The following is an 18,555-nucleotide window of genomic DNA, read 5'->3' as shown; positions in this document are numbered from 1 at the left end:
TATTAATGTGTATATGAATGGGTATTTGAATGTGTTTATTGTATATTAATGTGTATATGAATGGGTATTTGAATGTGTTTATTGTATATTAATGGGTAGTTGAATGTGTTTATTGTATATTAATGTGTATATGAATGGGTATTTGAATGTGTTTATTGTATATTAATGGATAGTTGAATGTGTTTATTGTATATTAATGTGTATATGAATTGGTCATGTGTTTAAATAAATCCTGGCTTGGTCCCATCTATACCTTCCTCCTCCTCTTCATCCCCCACCTCCTCCTCTGGATGCATGTTCTGATCAGTGATTACCTGGCTTGGTCCTATCCACACCTTCCTCCTCCTCCTCTTCATCCTTCTCTCTGTCCCTCTCCTCCTCATCCTCTCTTTTAACAATAACAAGCCCTGTAAAACATCAAACCAATAAGACTGGAACACAATGTTCATTAAAACTTTATAATAGATCTTCACATAATAATAGTAATAAAACATTTGAAAAAGAATAATAGTAATAATAGTAGTAATAATAGTAGTAGTAGTAGTAATAGTAGTAATAGTAGTAATAATAATAGTAACAATAATAGTAGTAGTAGTAATAATAATAATAATGGTAACAATAATAATAATAATAGTAGTATTAGTAGTAATAATAATAGTAGTATTAGTAGTAATAATAATAGTAATAATAATAGTAGTAATAGTAATAATAATAGTAGTAATAATAACAGTAATAGTAGTAGTATTAGTAGTAGTAGTAGTAATAGTAATAATAATAATAGTAATAATAATAGTAGTAATAATAACAGTAATAGTAGTAGTATTAGTAGTAGTAGTAGTAATAGTAATAATAATAATAATAGTAATAATAGTAGTAGTAATAGTAGTAGTAATAATAATAAGAAGTAGTAGTAGTAGTAGTAGTAGTAATAAAAATAGTAGTATTAGTAGTAATAATAATAGTAACAATAATAGTAGTAGTAGTAATAATAATAATAATAGTAATAATAATAGTAGTAATAATAATGATAACAGTAATAGTAATAATAATAGTAGTATTAGTAGTAATAATAATAGTAATAATAATAGTAGTAATAATAATAATACAAGTAATAATCATAATAGTAATAATAATAGTAGTAATAATAACAGTAATAGTAGTAGTATTAGTAGTAGTAATAGTAATAATAATAATAGTAATGATAATAGTAGTAATAATAACAGTAATAGTAGTAGTATTAGTAGTAATAGTAATAATAATAATAGTAGTAGTAGTAGTAGTAGTAGTAGTAGTAGTAGTAGTAGTAATAAGAAGTAGTAGTAGTAATAATAACAGTAATAGTAGTAGTATTAGTAGTAGTAATAGTAATAATAATAATAGTAATGATAATAGTAGTAATAATAGCAGTAATAGTAGTAGTATTAGTAGTAGTAGTAGTAATAGTAATAATAATAATAGTAATAATAGTAGTAGTAGTAGTAGTAGTAGTAATAAGAAGTAGTAGTAGTAATAATAATAATATTAATAATAATAATAATAGTAGTATTAGTAGTAATAATAATAGTAACAATAATAGTAGTAGTAGTAATAATAATAATAATAATAGTAATAATAATAGTAATAATAATGATAACAGGAATAGTAATAATAATAGTAGTATTAGTAGTAATAATAATAGTAGTATTAGTAGTAATAATAATAGTATTAGTAGTAATAATAATAATAATAGTAACAATAATAATAATAATAATAATAATAATAATAATAGTAATTAGTAGTAATAGTAGTAGTAGTAATAATATAATAGTAGTATAATAATAGTAGTAAGTAATAATAATAATAATAATAATAATAATAATAGTATAATAACAATAATAATAAATAGGCTTTATTCTATTAATTTCTAATGTAATATATTACCTGTAGTAATAATAATAGTAATATATTACCTAGTAGTTTAGTAGTAATAATAATACCTGGTATTAGGCCACACCTATTTCTCCCTGGTCCTAATAATCTTAACAATAATAGTAGAACAATAATCAAAACAGGTGCTTAGGGGTTATTTTTAGAGTACTGTGTAGTGCCATAATAGACAATAGTAGACATGGGTTCAGTAGTAATTTAAAATAGTCTGTGCTTAGTATTGAAATCAATATGTGCCTGGTCCAATAATCTAAAAGTGACCATCAATAACTAGCTGACACTTCAGCAATAATAATATAATAGGCTTTATTCTGATTCTCTTTCTAAATAATATATTACCTGCGTTAGTTCTCTTTCTATTGTAATATATTACCTGGGTTAGATTCTCTTTCTGTTGGCATAGCCAACCTGGACTGGCCAGAGTCAATCTTATCTCCTCTTCCTCCTCTTCTTCCATATCTACTTGACAACATCAAAACAGGGGCTTGAGTTAGTTTTTACTACAGTCCACCAGACAATAGTAGACATGATTCCATCTCTGGAAAATCTGTCTGTGATTGAAATCAATATGTCCTGGGCTAGTCAAAACTGACCATCACCCAGTTCAACATGGCTGAACACGGCAGCCAGAAACACTGAGTTTTGAATGTTTTTAAATCATTTGAACCCAGATCTGGAGTTTAGGACATGATGAACACAGAATGCATAGCCAGAACCTGGAGTCACAGAGTCATGGTCATGATCTTCCTCAGAACCCAGTTCTTCCTGGTCCTGAACACGGCAGCCAGAACCTCCTTCCTCCTCCTATGACAATCACATTGAGTTCCAGTGTTTTACTGGTCCTGAACACGAACCTGCAGCCAGAACCCAGTTCAGACATGGTATGAACACGGCAGCCAGAACCCAGTTCAGACATGGTATGAACACTGCAGCCAGAACCCAGTTCAGACATGGTATGAACACTGCAGCCAGAACCCAGTTCAGACATGGTATGAACACGGCAGCCAGAACCCAGTTCAGACATGGTATGAACACGGCAGCCAGAACCCAGAAAAGAAAAAGCCATATCTCAGACTGACCAATAAAAATAAAAGATTAAGATGGGTAAAAGAACACAGACAATGGACAGAGGAAGATTGGAAAAAAGGTGTTATGGACAGACAAATCTAAGTTTGAGATATTCAGATCACAAAGGAGATCATTCGTGAGACTCAGAAAAATGAAAAGATGCTGGAAGAGTTCTTGACGCCATCTGTCAAGCATGGTGGAGGGAATGTGATGGTCTGGGGGTGCTTTGGTGGTGGTAAAGTGGGAGATTTGTACAGGGTAAAAGGGATCTTGAAGAAGGAAGGTTATCACTCAATTGTTCCACGCCATGCCATACCCTGTGGACGGCGCTTAATTAGAGCCAAAGCACAGCTCCAAACTATGCAATAACTATTTAGGGAAGAAGCAGTCAGCTGGTATTCTGTTTATAATGGAGTGGCCAGCACAGTCACTGGATCTCAACCCTATTGAGCTGTTGGGGGAGCAGTTTGACCGTATGGTACATAAGAAGTGCCCATCAAGCCAATCCAACTTGTGGGAGGTGCTTCAGGAAGCATGGGGTGAAATCTCTTCAGATTGACAACTAGAATGACAAAGGCCTGCAAACGCTGTAATTGCTGCAAATTGAGGATTCTTTGATGAAAGCAAAGTTTGAAGGACATAATTATTATTTAAATTAAAAACCATTATGTATAACCTTGTAAATGTCTAGACTATATTTCCTATTAATTTTTACAACTAATTTCATGTATGTTTTCATGGAAAACAAGGACATTTCTAAGTGACTCCCCATTTTTGAACGGTAGTATATATATATATATACACACATACTGACTCGGTATCCTCTTTTCATTATATTTGTCACGGTGTGATGAGTCCGTTTTCTTGCTTGTGCAACAAGCGCTACAGTAGAACAATAAGGGGTATTTAACTAATCAGCACTTTTTTTTACACAGTACCATACTCTTACTCAGATATACATTCATTTTGAGTCCTCACCTATGTAATGGCTTGTATCGATAACGACCCTGAGTAAAAAAATAAATAATAATAAACATGACAGACGGAAACCACAACAACCGCTGCAAGCCGGACAAAACTGACACTATTCAACAGCTGCAATCTACCACATTACCGATTGACAATAAACGTTTACTGTACTGTTCAACTCTTGTCTGTCGTTTATATGATCATGAAAGCATTTTCGGATTACCTGAAATCGCTGGTCTTTTATTGATAAACTGGGAGGAGGGTTGTGAATCAGTCGGTGTGATGGCCGACCCCTGCGCTTACATGACGCCCGTGAACATGACGCCCTTTCCCATCCTGCGCGCAGGCGGAAGTTTACTGTACTGGCTCATCCGATTCTCCATGCTCAGAGTCTAATCAAACAATAAAAGACCAGTGATATCAGGTAATCTGTCATGTTTTGATTATAGTAATTTAAACTATAACCAGACGCTGAAACTTACAGTTAACGTTTATTGTCGGTCGGCGATGTGGAAGATGTTGAACAGTGAGGTAGTAGACAGCCACGGTCCGTTGGGCTGTCTCGGTTGTTGTTCTGGCCAGGAACGTTATCGATAAAAATCCATTACAGTCCAGGGGAGGAACTCCATATGAATGAATTATGTCGGAGTGAAAACACTGTACGTAGAAAGACTACATTCTTTCGCGCGGTCGTACATTACGTCACCATTTAGCCTATACAAACATGGAGATTGGTGAAATGGCCTTCAGCTAATTATTTATCTGCAGCGCTTTCCCTGGCATGAAAGTCGGTTCCTCCCATTGTGATTTATATATATTTTATTGTTTTATATTTTATTTTAATTACATGAACATATCTATTTTCCTTTCTTATTAAAGCATCGGCCTCTAGCATACCATGACTGAACCGAGTCCGGCCCAGAAAAGCTCACAACCAGGTCAAGAGATGGCGTCAGTGAAGCTGGAGGACTGCAGTCAAACACTGGAGCTCAATGTGATTGTCAAAAAAGAGGAAGAGGAGGATGAGAGAAGAACCGAGGAAGAGAACGGGGAGTAGAACAGGAGAGGGAATACGGTAACGTTGACTCGGGTGAGTCTAAGATGCCTACACCTGCCACTGGATGTAGACCCCGACATTGGGTGAAGGCGTCTTCTGTACAGGGGGAGTTTTGTTAAGAGCCCATTCGCTCAATCTGAATATTAACACGAGTCGCTTGCGGTACGGTTTTGGAAGGATAAGGACCTTTTTATAATTTTCAACAAAAAAACAAAAGGTTAAATTGATACACACCTTGATAGGGTTATTGTTCCCATACGGCCATATCTTCAACTTACAGCGCTTGTTTATGGAAAACAGATGGAATACAAGAGGCGACCACCTGTGCCAATTAGCTGTCTATAGCCAATTAGCTGTCTATAGCATGCTCCGAACACCTGTGTGTAAGTGTAACTCTGGAAGTGTAGTGGAAGTGTAGTTTGGTTGGATGGAGACTCCATAGCTGTATGGTTCTGTAACTGCTACAGTGTAGTTTAGTAGGATGGAGGCTGTATGGATCTGCCACTACAAACAGTGTAGTTTAGTAGGATGGAGGCTGTATGGATCTGTAACTGCTACAGTGTAGTTTAGTAGGATGGAGGCTGTATGGATCTGTAACTACAACAGTGTAGTTTAGTAGGATGAAGGCTGTATGGATCTGTAACTACTACAGTGTAGTTTAGTAGGATGGAGGCTGTATGGATCTGTAACTACTACAGTGTAGTTTAGTAGGATGGAGGCTGTATGGATCTGTAACTACTACAGTGTAGTTTAGTAGGATGGAGGCTGTATGGATCTGTAACTACTACAGTGTAGTTTAGTAGGATGGAGGCTGTATGGATCTGTAACTGCTACAGTGTAGTTTAGTAGGATGGAGGCTTTATGGATCTGTAACTTCTACATTGTAGTTTAGTAGGATGAAGGCTGTATGGATCTGTAACTACTACAGTGTAGTTTAGTAGGATGAAGGCTGTATGGATCTGCAACTGCTACAGTGTAGTTTAGTAGGATGGAGGCTGTATGGATCTGTAACTGCTACAGTGTAGTTTAGTAGGATGGAGGCTGTATGGATCTGTAACTACTACAGTGTAGTTTAGTAGGATGGAGGCTGTATGGATCTGTAACTACTACAGTGTAGTTTAGTAGGATGGAGGCTGTATGGATCTGTTACTACTACAGTATAGTTTAGTAGGATGGAGGCATCTGTAACTACTACAGTGTAGTTTAGTAGGATGAAGGCTGTATGGATCTGTTACTACTACAGTGTAGTTTAGTAGGATGAAGGCTGTATGGATCTGTTACTACTACAGTATAGTTTAGTAGTATGGAGGCATCTGTAACTACTACAGTGTAGTTTAGTAGGATGGAGGCTGTATGGATCTGTAACTACTACAGTGTAGTTTAGTAGGATGAAGGCTGTATGGATCTGTAACTACTACAGTGTAGTTTAGTAGGATGAAGGCTGTATGGATCTGTAACTACTACAGTGTAGTTTAGTAGGATGAAGGCTGTATGGATCTGTAACTACTACAGTGTAGTTTAGTAGGATGGAGGCTGTATGGATCTGTAACTACTACAGTGTAGTTTAGTAGGATGGAGGCTGTATGGATCTGTAACTACTACAGTGTAGTTTAGTAGGATGAAGGCTGTATGGATCTGTAACTACTACAGTGTAGTTTAGTAGGATGAAGGCTGTATGGATCTGTAACTGCTACAGTATTTGAAGGATTCTTTCTCACCGATGAAAGATAAGGGCCATTTGTTTTGAAAGCCTTATCTCAAGCAATGATTATTGATGTTTCTCAACATTAAAACATGAGGGCTGAAAACTGTAGGGAGAAGGCATAATGCTGCCTAGAGTTACAGAGAGCTAGGTTGCATCCTAATATGAGTTTTAGGTTGCTAGGTTACATCCTAATAGGAGTTTTAGGTTGCATCCTAAAAGGAGTTTTAGGTTGCTAGGTTACATCCTAATAGGAGTTTTAGGTTGCTAGGTTACATCCTAATAGGAGTTTTTAGGTTGCTAGGTTACATCCTAATAGGAGTTTAGGTTGCATCCTAATAGGAGTTTTAGGTTGCTAGGTTACATCCTAATAGGAGTTTTTAGGTTGCTAGGTTACATCCTAATAGGAGTTTAGGTTGCATCCTAATAGGAGTTTTAGGTTGCTAGGTTACATCCTAATAGGAGTTTTTAGAGAGCTAGTTTAAATCCTAATAGGAGTTTAGGTTGCATCCTAATAGGAGTTTTAGGTTACTAGGTTACATCCTAATAGGAGTTTTTAGAAAGGGAGGTTACATCCTAATCTAGTTTAAAAAATATATAAAAAATCATTTAAAACATTCAAATCCTTCAGTGTTTGGTTGAGCCTGCCTGGAGGGCCAAATAGCCAGGGGGGCGGGGTGACACTTTTGGGACTATCCCATTTTGTTCAATTGCTCCAGGCAAGCTCAATCAAGCACAGATTAGCATTTGAATGGTTTCAAATACTATTTGAACCCAGGTCTGCTATAGTTCAGAGTAGTAGTAGTAGTAGTATCATAGTAGTAGCATAGTAGCATAGTAGTAGTAGCATATAGTGCACTATATAGGGAATAGTGTGTCATTCCGGACACAGGCCAATATGTGTGATGTTGATGTTGTTCCAGTAGATATGGAAGAAGAGGAGGACCAGGAAGGAGGAGGTGTGGCCAACCCAGGTAATAAGTACACTAGCCAGGGAATAGACTAGATGTATTATCCCAAGACCTTATTATGTGAATATTGATTGATTTTAAATTGATTAGGTAATTAAAAGTAGTTGTCTGCTCCAGCTGAAGACAAGACAACACAACATGACCTGACACAACATGACATAACACGACACGACACATGACATAACACGACATAACACAACATAACACGACATGACATGACACAACATGACCTGACACAACATGACCTGACACAACATGACATGACACAACATGACATGACACAACATGACCTGACACAACATGACCTGACACAACATGACATGACACAACATGACACAACATGACACAACATGACATGACACAACATGACACAACATGACACAACATAACACGACATGACATGACACAACATGACACAACATGACACAACATGACACAACATGACACAACATAACACAACATAACACGACACGACATGACACAACATGACACAACATAACACGACACAACATGACATGACACAACATGACACGACATGACACGACATGACATGACACAACATGACACAACATGACACAACATAACACAACATGACATGACACAACATGACACGACACAACATGACATGACACAACACAACATAACATAACACAACATGACACAACATAACACGACACGACATGACACAACATGACACAACATGACACGACATGACATGACACGACATGACATGACATGACACGACATGACATGACACAACATGACATGACACAACATGACATGACACAACATAACATGACACAACACAACATAACATAACACAACATGACACAACATGACATGACACAACATGACATGACACAACATGACACAACACAACATGACACAACATGACACAACACAACATGACACAACATGACACAACACAACATAACATAACACAACATGACACAACATAACACGACATGACACGACACAACATGACACAACATGACATGACATAACACGACATGACATGACACAACATGACATGACATGACACAACATGACATGACACAACATGACACAACATAACACGACATGACATGACACAACATGACACAACATGACACGACATGACACAACATGACACGACATGACACGACATGACATGACACAACATGACACAACATAACACGACATGACATGACACAACATGACATGACACGACATGACACAACATGACATGACACGACATGACATGACACAACATAACACGACATGACACGACATGACACAACATGACATGACATAACACGACATGACACAACATGACATGACACAACATAACATGACATAACACGACATGACATGACATAACACGACATGACATGACACAACATAACATAACACAACATAACACGACACGACATGACACAACATGACACAACATGACACGACATGACACGACATGACATGACACGACACGACATGACATGACACGACATGACATGACACAACATGACATGACACGACATGACACAACATAACATAACACAACATGACACAACATAACACGACACGACATGACACAACATGACACAACATGACACGACATGACATGACACGACATGACATGACATGACACGACATGACACAACATGACATGACACAACATGACATGACACAACATAACATGACACAACACAACATAACATAACACAACATGACACAACATGACATGACACAACATGACATGACACAACATGACACAACATGACACAACACAACATAACATAACACAACATGACACAACATAACACGACACGACATGACACAACATGACACAACATGACATGACACAACATGACACAACATGACACAACATGACCTGACACGACATGACACAACATGACATGACACAACATGACACGACATAACACGACATGACATGACACAACACGACACGACATGACACAACATGACACGACATGACATGACACAACATGACACGACATGACACAACATAACACGACATGACACAACATGACACGACATGACACAACATGACACGACATGACACAACATAACACGACATGACACAACATAACACGACATGACACGACACAACATGACATGACATGACACAACATGACACAACATGACACAACATGACATGACACAACATGACACAACATGACATGACACAACATGACAAACATGACACAACATGACCTGACACGACATGACACAACATGACATGACACAACATGACACGACATAACACGACGTGACATGACACAACACGACACGACATGACACAACATGACACGACATGACATGACACAACATGACACGACATGACACAACATGACACGACATGACACAACATGACACGACATGACACAACATAACATGACATGACACAACATAACACGACATGACACAACATAACATGACATGACACAACATAACACGACATGACACAACATAACATACATGACACGACACAACACGACATGACACAACATGACACGACATGACACAACATGACACAACATGACACAACATGACATGACACAACATAACACGACAATATAGTACATGACACAACATGACACAACATGACCTGACACGACATGACATGACACAACATGACCTGACACAACATGACACAACATGACATGACACAACATGACATGACACAACATGACACAACATGACATGACACGACACGTACACGACATGACACAACATGACACAACATAACACAACATGACATGACACAACATGACACAACATGACATGACACAACATGACACAACATGACACAACATGACCTGACACGACATGACACAACATGACATGACACAACATGACATGACACAACATGACACAACATGACATGACACAACATGACACAACATGACATGACACAACATGACACAACATGACCTGACACGACATGACATGACACAACATGACCTGACACAACATGACATGACACAACATGACACAACATAACACAACATAACACGACATGACACAACATGACACGACATGACATGACACAACATGACACAACATGACCTGACACGACATGACATGACACAACATGACCTGACACAACATGACACAACATGACATGACACAACATGACACGACATGACACAACATAACACGACATGACACAACATGACACGACATGACACAACATGACACGACATGACACAACATGACACGACATGACACAACATAACACAACATAACACGACATGACACAACATAACACGACATGACACAACATGACACAACATGACCTGACACGACATGACATGACACAACATGACCTGACACAACATGACACAACATGACATGACACAACATGACACAACATGACACAACATGACCTGACACAACATGACACAACATGACATAACACAACATGACATGACACAACATGACACAACATGACATGACACAACACAACATAACATAACACAACATGACACAACATAACACAACATGACCTGACACAACATGACACAACATGACATGACACAACATGACATGACACAACATGACACAACATAACACAACATGACATGACACAACATGACACAACATGACATGACACAACATATTTCCACTGTGGTCCTGTGAGATGGGCCTGATTTACACATTATTCTCAATGCAATTTAAAACAACATTATCATCAATTACAAAATATATATACAACAACTTAGAACAATTAACAGCACATAGGTGCTCGTTTTAAGAGTCACCTCTTGAAAGAATAGCTTACCCCTAATCACACCGTTACGTTACTTTACAGATATTTCCATAAGTGACACTTTACATGTTCAGTTTCACAGAACTGCAGCAGAGTACCAGAATGTGTCCCCTCCCCAAGGAGCTCTTGATTCTACAGGGAACCAAGTTAGAGCTCCCTCTGGTGGAGTACTGATGGGAGGCATTTATATTATAAAGTGTTTTAGATCTTTTGGTTTGACATTTTACAGGACTTGTTACTGTTAAAAGAGAAGAAGAGGAGGAGGGGGTCAGAGAGGAGGAGGATGGAGAGGAGGAGATTGGGGACAGAGAGGAGGAGGAGGAGGACGGAGAGGAGGAGGTTGGGGACAGAGAGGAGGAGGATGGGGACAGGACCAACCCAGGTAATTAATCCCTGATCAAAACATCCAGATGGAGCTACAGTATATTGAGACCAGTTTCAGATGACTAAGGAGGTTGGGGACAGGACCAACCAGGTAATCCCTGATCAGAACATCAGAGACCAGTTTCAGATGACTAAGGAGGTTGGGGACAGGACCAACCAGGTAATCCCTGATCAGAACATCAGAGACCAGTTTCAGATGACTAAGGAGGTTGGGGACAGGACCAACCAGGTAATCCCTGATCAGAACATCAGAGACCAGTTTCAGATGACTAAGGAGGTTGGGGACAGGACCAACCAGGTAATCCCTGATCAGAACATCAGAGACCAGTTTCAGATGACTAAGGAGGTTGGGGACAGGACCAACCAGGTAATCCCTGATCAGAACATCAGAGACCAGTTTCAGATGACTAAGGAGGTTGGAGACAGGACCAACCAGGTAATCCCTGATCAGAACATCAGAGACCAGTTTCAGATGACTAAGGAGGTTGGGGACAGGACCAACCAGGTAATCCCTGATCAGAACATCAGAGACCAGTTTCAGATGACTAAGGAGGTTGGGGACAGGACCAACCAGGTAATCCCTGATCAGAACATCAGAGACCAGTTTCAGATGACTAAGGAGGTTGGGGACAGGACCCAACCAGGTAATCCCTGATCAGAACATCAGAGACCAGTTTCAGATGACTAAGGAGGTTGGGGACAGGACCAACCAGGTAATCCCTGATCAGAACATCAGAGACCAGTTTCAGATGACTAAGGAGGTTGGGGACAGGACCAACCAGGTAATCCCTGATCAGAACATCAGAGACCAGTTTCAGATGACTAAGGAGGTTGGGGACAGGACCAACCAGGCAATCCCTGATCAGAACATCAGAGACCAGTTTCAGATGACTAAGGAGGTTGGGGACAGGACCAACCAGGTAATCCCTGATCAGAACATCAAAGACCAGTTTCAGATGACTAAGGAGGTTGGGGACAGGACCCAACCAGGTAATCCCTGATCAGAGCATCAGAGACCAGTTTCAGATGACTAAGGAGGTTGGAGACAGGACCAACCAGGTAATCCCTGATCAGAACATCAGAGACCAGTTTCAGATGACTAAGGAGGTTGGAGACAGGACCAACCAGGTAATCCCGGATCAGAACATCAGAGACCAGTTTCAGATGACTAAGGAGGTTGGGGACAGGACTAACCAGGTAATCCCTGATCAGAACATCAGAGACCAGTTTCAGATGACTAAGGAGGTTGGGGACAGGACCCAACCAGGTAATCCCTGATCAGAACATCAGAGACCAGTTTCAGATGACTAAGGAGGTTGGGGACAGGACCCAACCAGGTAATCCCTGATCAGAACATCAGAGACCAGTTTCATGGAACCCAGTTCCCTATATAGAGCACTACTTTTGAGAAGGGCCCAGAGGGCTGAGTGACTGCTTATAGTTGTCAATCTTGTATGTACTAAACTGTGCCCCCTAACCAAATAACTCCTGATCAGTTTACATTGAAAGGGGTCCAAGAGGAGTCATCTTCCCTTTCTACCTTCCTACATACCAATGCATAGTGTTGTATACAGTATAATAAACTGGGTGGTTCGAGCCCTGTATGCTGATTGGCTAACAGCCGTGGTTTATCAGACCGTATACCACAGGTATAACATAATATGTATTTTTACTGCTCTAATTACATTGATAACCAGTTTATAACAGCAATAAGGAACCTCGGGGGTTTGTGATATATGGCCAATATACCACGGCTAAGGGCTGTGTCCAGGGACTCCTGTTTAACCCCTGTGATGTTGTTATAGAAACAGGAGAGGGTGCCAGCTCAGACAAAGAGAGACCGTTCCTCTGCTCCCAGTGTGGTAAGCGGTTCACTGCACCAAGCAGCCTGAAGACTCACATGCAGAGACACAGCGGAGAGAAACCCCACCAGTGCTCCTTCTGTGGGAAGCGCTTCCTACGATCCACAGACCTGAAGAGACACCAGATGATCCACAAAGGTAAGAGAGACACCCAAACACCCGACGCTCCTCCTCTCCCACCCGGGGTCGCTCCTCTCTCACCCGGTATCGCTCCTCTCTCACCCGACGCGCTCCTCTCTCACCCGGCGTCGCTCCCTCTCACCCGGCATCGCTCCTCTCTCCCGGCGTTTAGCTCCTCTCTCTCCCGGCTTCGCTCCTCTTCACCCGACGTCGCTCCTCTCTCCCGGCGCTCGCTCCCCTCCCACCCGGCGTCGCTCCTCCCTCACCCGGCGTCGCTCCTCTCTCACCCGGCGTCGCTTTCACTCTCACCCGGCGTCGCTCCTCAAACACCGGCGTCGCTCCTCTCTCACCCGGTGCTCTGTAAGGTAGTGTTGGTGCTCTGTAAGGTAGTTTTGGTGCTCTGTAAGGTAGTGTTGGTGCACTGTAAGGTAGTTTTGGTGCTCTGTAAGGTAGTGTTGGTGCTCTGTAAGGTAGTGTTGGTGCTCTGTAAGGTAGTGTTGGTGTGGAGTATAGTTCAGTATAGTACCATACAGTCCTGTACTGTGGAGTATAGTTCATTATAGTACCATACAGTCCTGTGGAGTATAGTTCATTATAGTACCATACAGTCCTGTGGAGTATAGTTCAGTATAGTACCATACAGTCCTGTACTGTGGAGTATAGTTCATTATAGTACCATACAGTCCTGTGGAGTATAGTTCATTATAGTACCATACAGTCCTGTACTGTGGAGTATAGTTCATTATAGTACCATACAGTCCTGTGGAGTATAGTTCAGTATAGTACCATACAGTCCTGTACTGTGGAGTATAGTTAATTATAGTACCATACAGTCCTGTGGAGTATAGTTCATTATAGTACCATACAGTCCTGTACTGTGGAGTATAGTTCATTATAGTACCATACAGTCCTGTGGAGTATAGTTCATTATAGTACCATACAGTCCTGTGGAGTATAGTTCACTATAGTACCATACAGTCCTGTGGAGTATAGTTCATTATAGTACCATACAGTCCTGTGGAGTATAGTTCATTATAGTACCATGCAGTCCTGTGGAGTATAGTTCATTATAGTACCATACAGTCCTGTGGAGTATAGTTCAGTATAGTACCATACAGTCCTGTGGAGTATAGTTCATTATAGTACCATACAGTCCTGTGGAGTATAGTTCAGTATAGTACCATACAGTCCTGTGGATTCTAGTTCATTATAGTACCATCCATACAGTCCTGTACTGTGGAGTATAGCTCATTATAGTACCATACAGTCCTGTGGAGTATAGTTCACTATAGTACCATACAGTCCTGTGGATTCTAGTTCATTATAGTACCATCCATACAGTCCTGTACTGTGGAGTATAGTTCATTATAGTACCATACAGTCCTGTGGAGTATAGTTCATTATAGTACCATACAGTCCTGTGCAGTATAGTTCATTATAGTACCATACAGTCGTGTGGAGTATAGTTCAGTATAGTACCATACAGTCCTGTGGAGTATAGTTCATTATAGTACCATACAGTCCTGTGGAGTATAGTTCAGTATAGTACCATACAGTCCTGTGGATTCTAGTTCATTATAGTACCATCCATACAGTCCTGTACTGTGGAGTATAGCTCATTATAGTACCATACAGTCCTGTGGAGTATAGTTCACTATAGTACCATACAGTCATGTGGAGTATAGTTCATTATAGTACCATACAGTCGTGTGGAGTATAGTTCATTATAGTACCATCCATACAGTCCTGTACTGTGGAGTATAATTCATTATAGTACCATACAGTCCTGTGGAGTATAGTTCACTATAGTACCATACAGTCCTGTGGAGTATAATTCAGTATAGTACCATACAGTCCTGGGGAGTATAGTTCAGTATAGTACTACAGTCCTGGGGAGTATAGTTCATTATAGTACCATACATTCGTGTGGAGTATAGTTCATTATAGTACCATACAGTCCTGTGGATTCTAGTTCATTATAGTACCATACAGTCCCGTGGATTCTAGTTAATTATAGTACCATACAGTCCTGTACTGTGGAGTATAGTTCATTATAGTACCATACAGTCCTGTACTGTGGAGTATAGTTCATTATAGTACCATACAGTCCTGTGGAGTATAGTTCAGTATAGTACCATACAGTCCTGTGGAGTATAGTTCATTATAGTACCATACAGTCCTGTACTGTGGAGTATAGTTCAGTATAGTACCATACAGTCCTGTGGAGTATAGTTCATTATAGTACCATACAGTCCTGTGGAGTATAGTTCATTATAGTACCATACAGTCCTGTGGAGTATAGTTCAGTATAGTACCATACAGTCCTGGGGAGTATAGTTCATTATAGTACCATACAGTCCTGTGGAGTATAGTTCATTATAGTACCATACAGTCCTGTGGATTCTAGTTCATTATAGTACCATACAGTCCTGTGGATTCTAGTTCATTATAGTACCATACAGTCATGTGGAGTATAGTTCATTATAGTACCATACAGTCCTGTACTGTGGAGTATAGCTCATTATAGTACCATACAGTCCTGTGGGAGTATAGTTCACTATAGTACCATACAGTCATGTGGAGTATAGTTCATTATAGTACCATACAGTCCTGTGGATTCTAGTTCATTATAGTACCATACAGTCCTGTGGAGTATAGTTCATTATAGTACCATAGAGTCCTGTTGAGTATAGTTCAGTATAGTACCATACAGTCCTGGGGAGTATAGTTCATTATAGTACCATACAGTCCTGTGGAGTATAGTTCATTATAGTACCATACATTCGTGTGGAGTATAGTTCATTATAGTACCATACAGTCCTGTGGATTCTAGTTCATTATAGTACCATACAGTCCTGTACTGGGTGGAGTATAGTTCATTATAGTACCATACAGTCCTGTACTGTGGAGTATAGTTCATTATAGTACCATACAGTCCTGTGGAGTATAGTTCAGTATAGTACCATACAGTCCTGTGGAGTATAGTTCATTAGAGTACCATACAGTCCTGTACTGTGGAGTATAGTTCAGTATAGTACCATACAGTCCTGTGGAGTATAGTTCAGTATAGTACCATACAGTCCTGTGGAGTATAGTTCAGTATAGTACCATACAGTCCTGTGGAGTATAGTTCATTATAGTACCATACAGTCCTGTGGATTCTAGTTCATTATAGTACCATACAGTCCTGTGGAGTATAGTTCATTATACACCAAATGTGGTTTTGCTCAGAGGAGCAGATTTAAATAATTGCCCGTGTGTAGAATAATACCCACATATGTAGAGGAGGATGTTGCATATTTACACCCTTTTTGTAGAGATCTGTTACCGGGTGTAAATCCACTCCACTCACTTCCTTCAAGCTCAATGTGTCCTGTCATAAACTGACACGCAGTTCTTTATGCAGTGTCTTTAAGAAAACCAGGTCACAGTAAATAAACTGAGGGAGATTTCACTGAAATTCCGCTACCAAACTCCCTCACAACTCCTACCAAACTCCCTCACAAGTCCTACCAAACTCCCTCACAACTCCTACCAAACTCCCTCACAACTCCTACCAAACTCCCTCACAACTCCTACCAAACTCCCTCATAGTTCTTCCAGTAAATGTGTTTTTTTGGGGGGTCAAATGTTCAGTGTAAACGTAGTCCTTGTGCATAAAGTTGTATGTTTGTTAAAAATCAATGTTTTTTGTTTGTTTTTGTAGAGCATACATTTTACGTTAAAAAAAATCTGTCTCCATTCAGTTAAAATGTATTTGCCCATATATGCCTAATACTGTATGCGCTGGTGGTGCTGTTCTCTCCTTTGTGTACTGCGGCGGTTTAACCTCTGTGATGTTGTCATTAAAGCAGTCACCTCGGACAGACCGTACCGCTGTTCGGAGTGCGGCAAGACGTTCACCTCGCCCACCAGCCTGAGGATCCACCTGAAGATCCACAGCGAAGACAAACCCCACCAGTGTTCCGTCTGCGGGAAGCGTTTCCTGTGGCTGTGTGTTCTGAAGAGACACCAGGTGGGGCACAAAGGTGAGAGAAACATCTCTCTGCCGGGAAGACACGTCCTGTGTGGCTCGTTGGGCTCAGAACGTGACCTTCGCACAAAGCCCCAGGATCGTGTTCGGAATGACAGAACGGTGCATCGTTGAATTCAGCGGAAACAGTACTGTCCGACTGGTTGTGATTATGGACAGTTACCATAGGGTGTGGTTATAGAGGCTCAGAGGACAGTTACCATAGGGTGTGGTTATAGAGGCTCAGAGGACAGTTACCATAGGGTGTGGTTATAGAGGCTCAGAGGACAGTTACCATAGGGTGTGGTTATAGAGGCTCAGAGGACAGTTACCATAGGGTGTGGTTATAGAGGCTCAGAGGACAGTTACCATAGGGTGTGGTTATAGAGGCTCAGAGGACAGTTACCATAGGGTGTGGTTATAGAGGCTCAGAGGACAGTTACCATAGGGTGTGGTTATAGAGGCTCAGAGGACAGTTACCATAGGGTGTGGTTATAGAGGCTCAGAGGACAGTTACCATAGGGTGTGGTTATAGAGGCTCAGAGGACAGTTACCATAGGGTGTGGTTATAGAGGCTCAGAGGACAGTTACCATAGGGTGTGGTTATAGAGGCTCAGAGGACAGTTACCATAGGGTGTGGTTATAGGGCTCAGAGGACAGTTACCATAGGGTGTGGTTATAGAGGCTCAGAGGACAGTTACCATAGGGTGTG

The 18,555-nt window shown here is 40.3% G+C and overlaps 1 protein-coding gene across 1 annotated transcript; it reads left to right on the top strand.

The window, feature by feature from the left end:
- Positions 1–4,190: 4,190 nt before the first annotated feature.
- LOC127923102 (zinc finger and SCAN domain-containing protein 31-like) lies at positions 4,191–17,978 on the top strand. Its single transcript, XM_052507012.1, has 6 exons — positions 4,191–4,387; positions 4,843–5,053; positions 7,649–7,696; positions 11,695–11,847; positions 13,655–13,849; positions 17,683–17,978. The coding sequence occupies exons 3-6, from the start codon at positions 7,651–7,653 to the stop codon at positions 17,976–17,978; spliced, it is 690 nt and encodes a 229-aa protein (XP_052362972.1). The 5' UTR covers positions 4,191–4,387; positions 4,843–5,053; positions 7,649–7,650.
- The last annotated feature ends 577 nt before the right edge of the window (positions 17,979–18,555 follow it).

Source organism: Oncorhynchus keta, unplaced genomic scaffold, assembly GCF_023373465.1.
Source record: "Oncorhynchus keta strain PuntledgeMale-10-30-2019 unplaced genomic scaffold, Oket_V2 Un_contig_28345_pilon_pilon, whole genome shotgun sequence".
Lineage (NCBI taxonomy): Eukaryota > Metazoa > Chordata > Actinopteri > Salmoniformes > Salmonidae > Oncorhynchus > Oncorhynchus keta.
Note: the sequence above shows the minus strand (reverse complement) of the source record. Positions and strands in the feature narration are given on the sequence as shown.

Excerpts from the sequence above, each read along its gene's own strand:
- LOC127923102 (XM_052507012.1), top strand. The coding sequence starts at position 7,651 with ATGGAAGAAGAGGAGGACCAGGAAGGAGGAGGTGTGGCCAACCCAG. Across the intron at positions 7,697-11,694 it reads AGGAGGTGTGGCCAACCCAG|GACTTGTTACTGTTAAAAGA; the intron begins GTAATAAGTACA and ends GACATTTTACAG. Across the intron at positions 13,850-17,682 it reads ACACCAGATGATCCACAAAG|CAGTCACCTCGGACAGACCG; the intron begins GTAAGAGAGACA and ends TTGTCATTAAAG.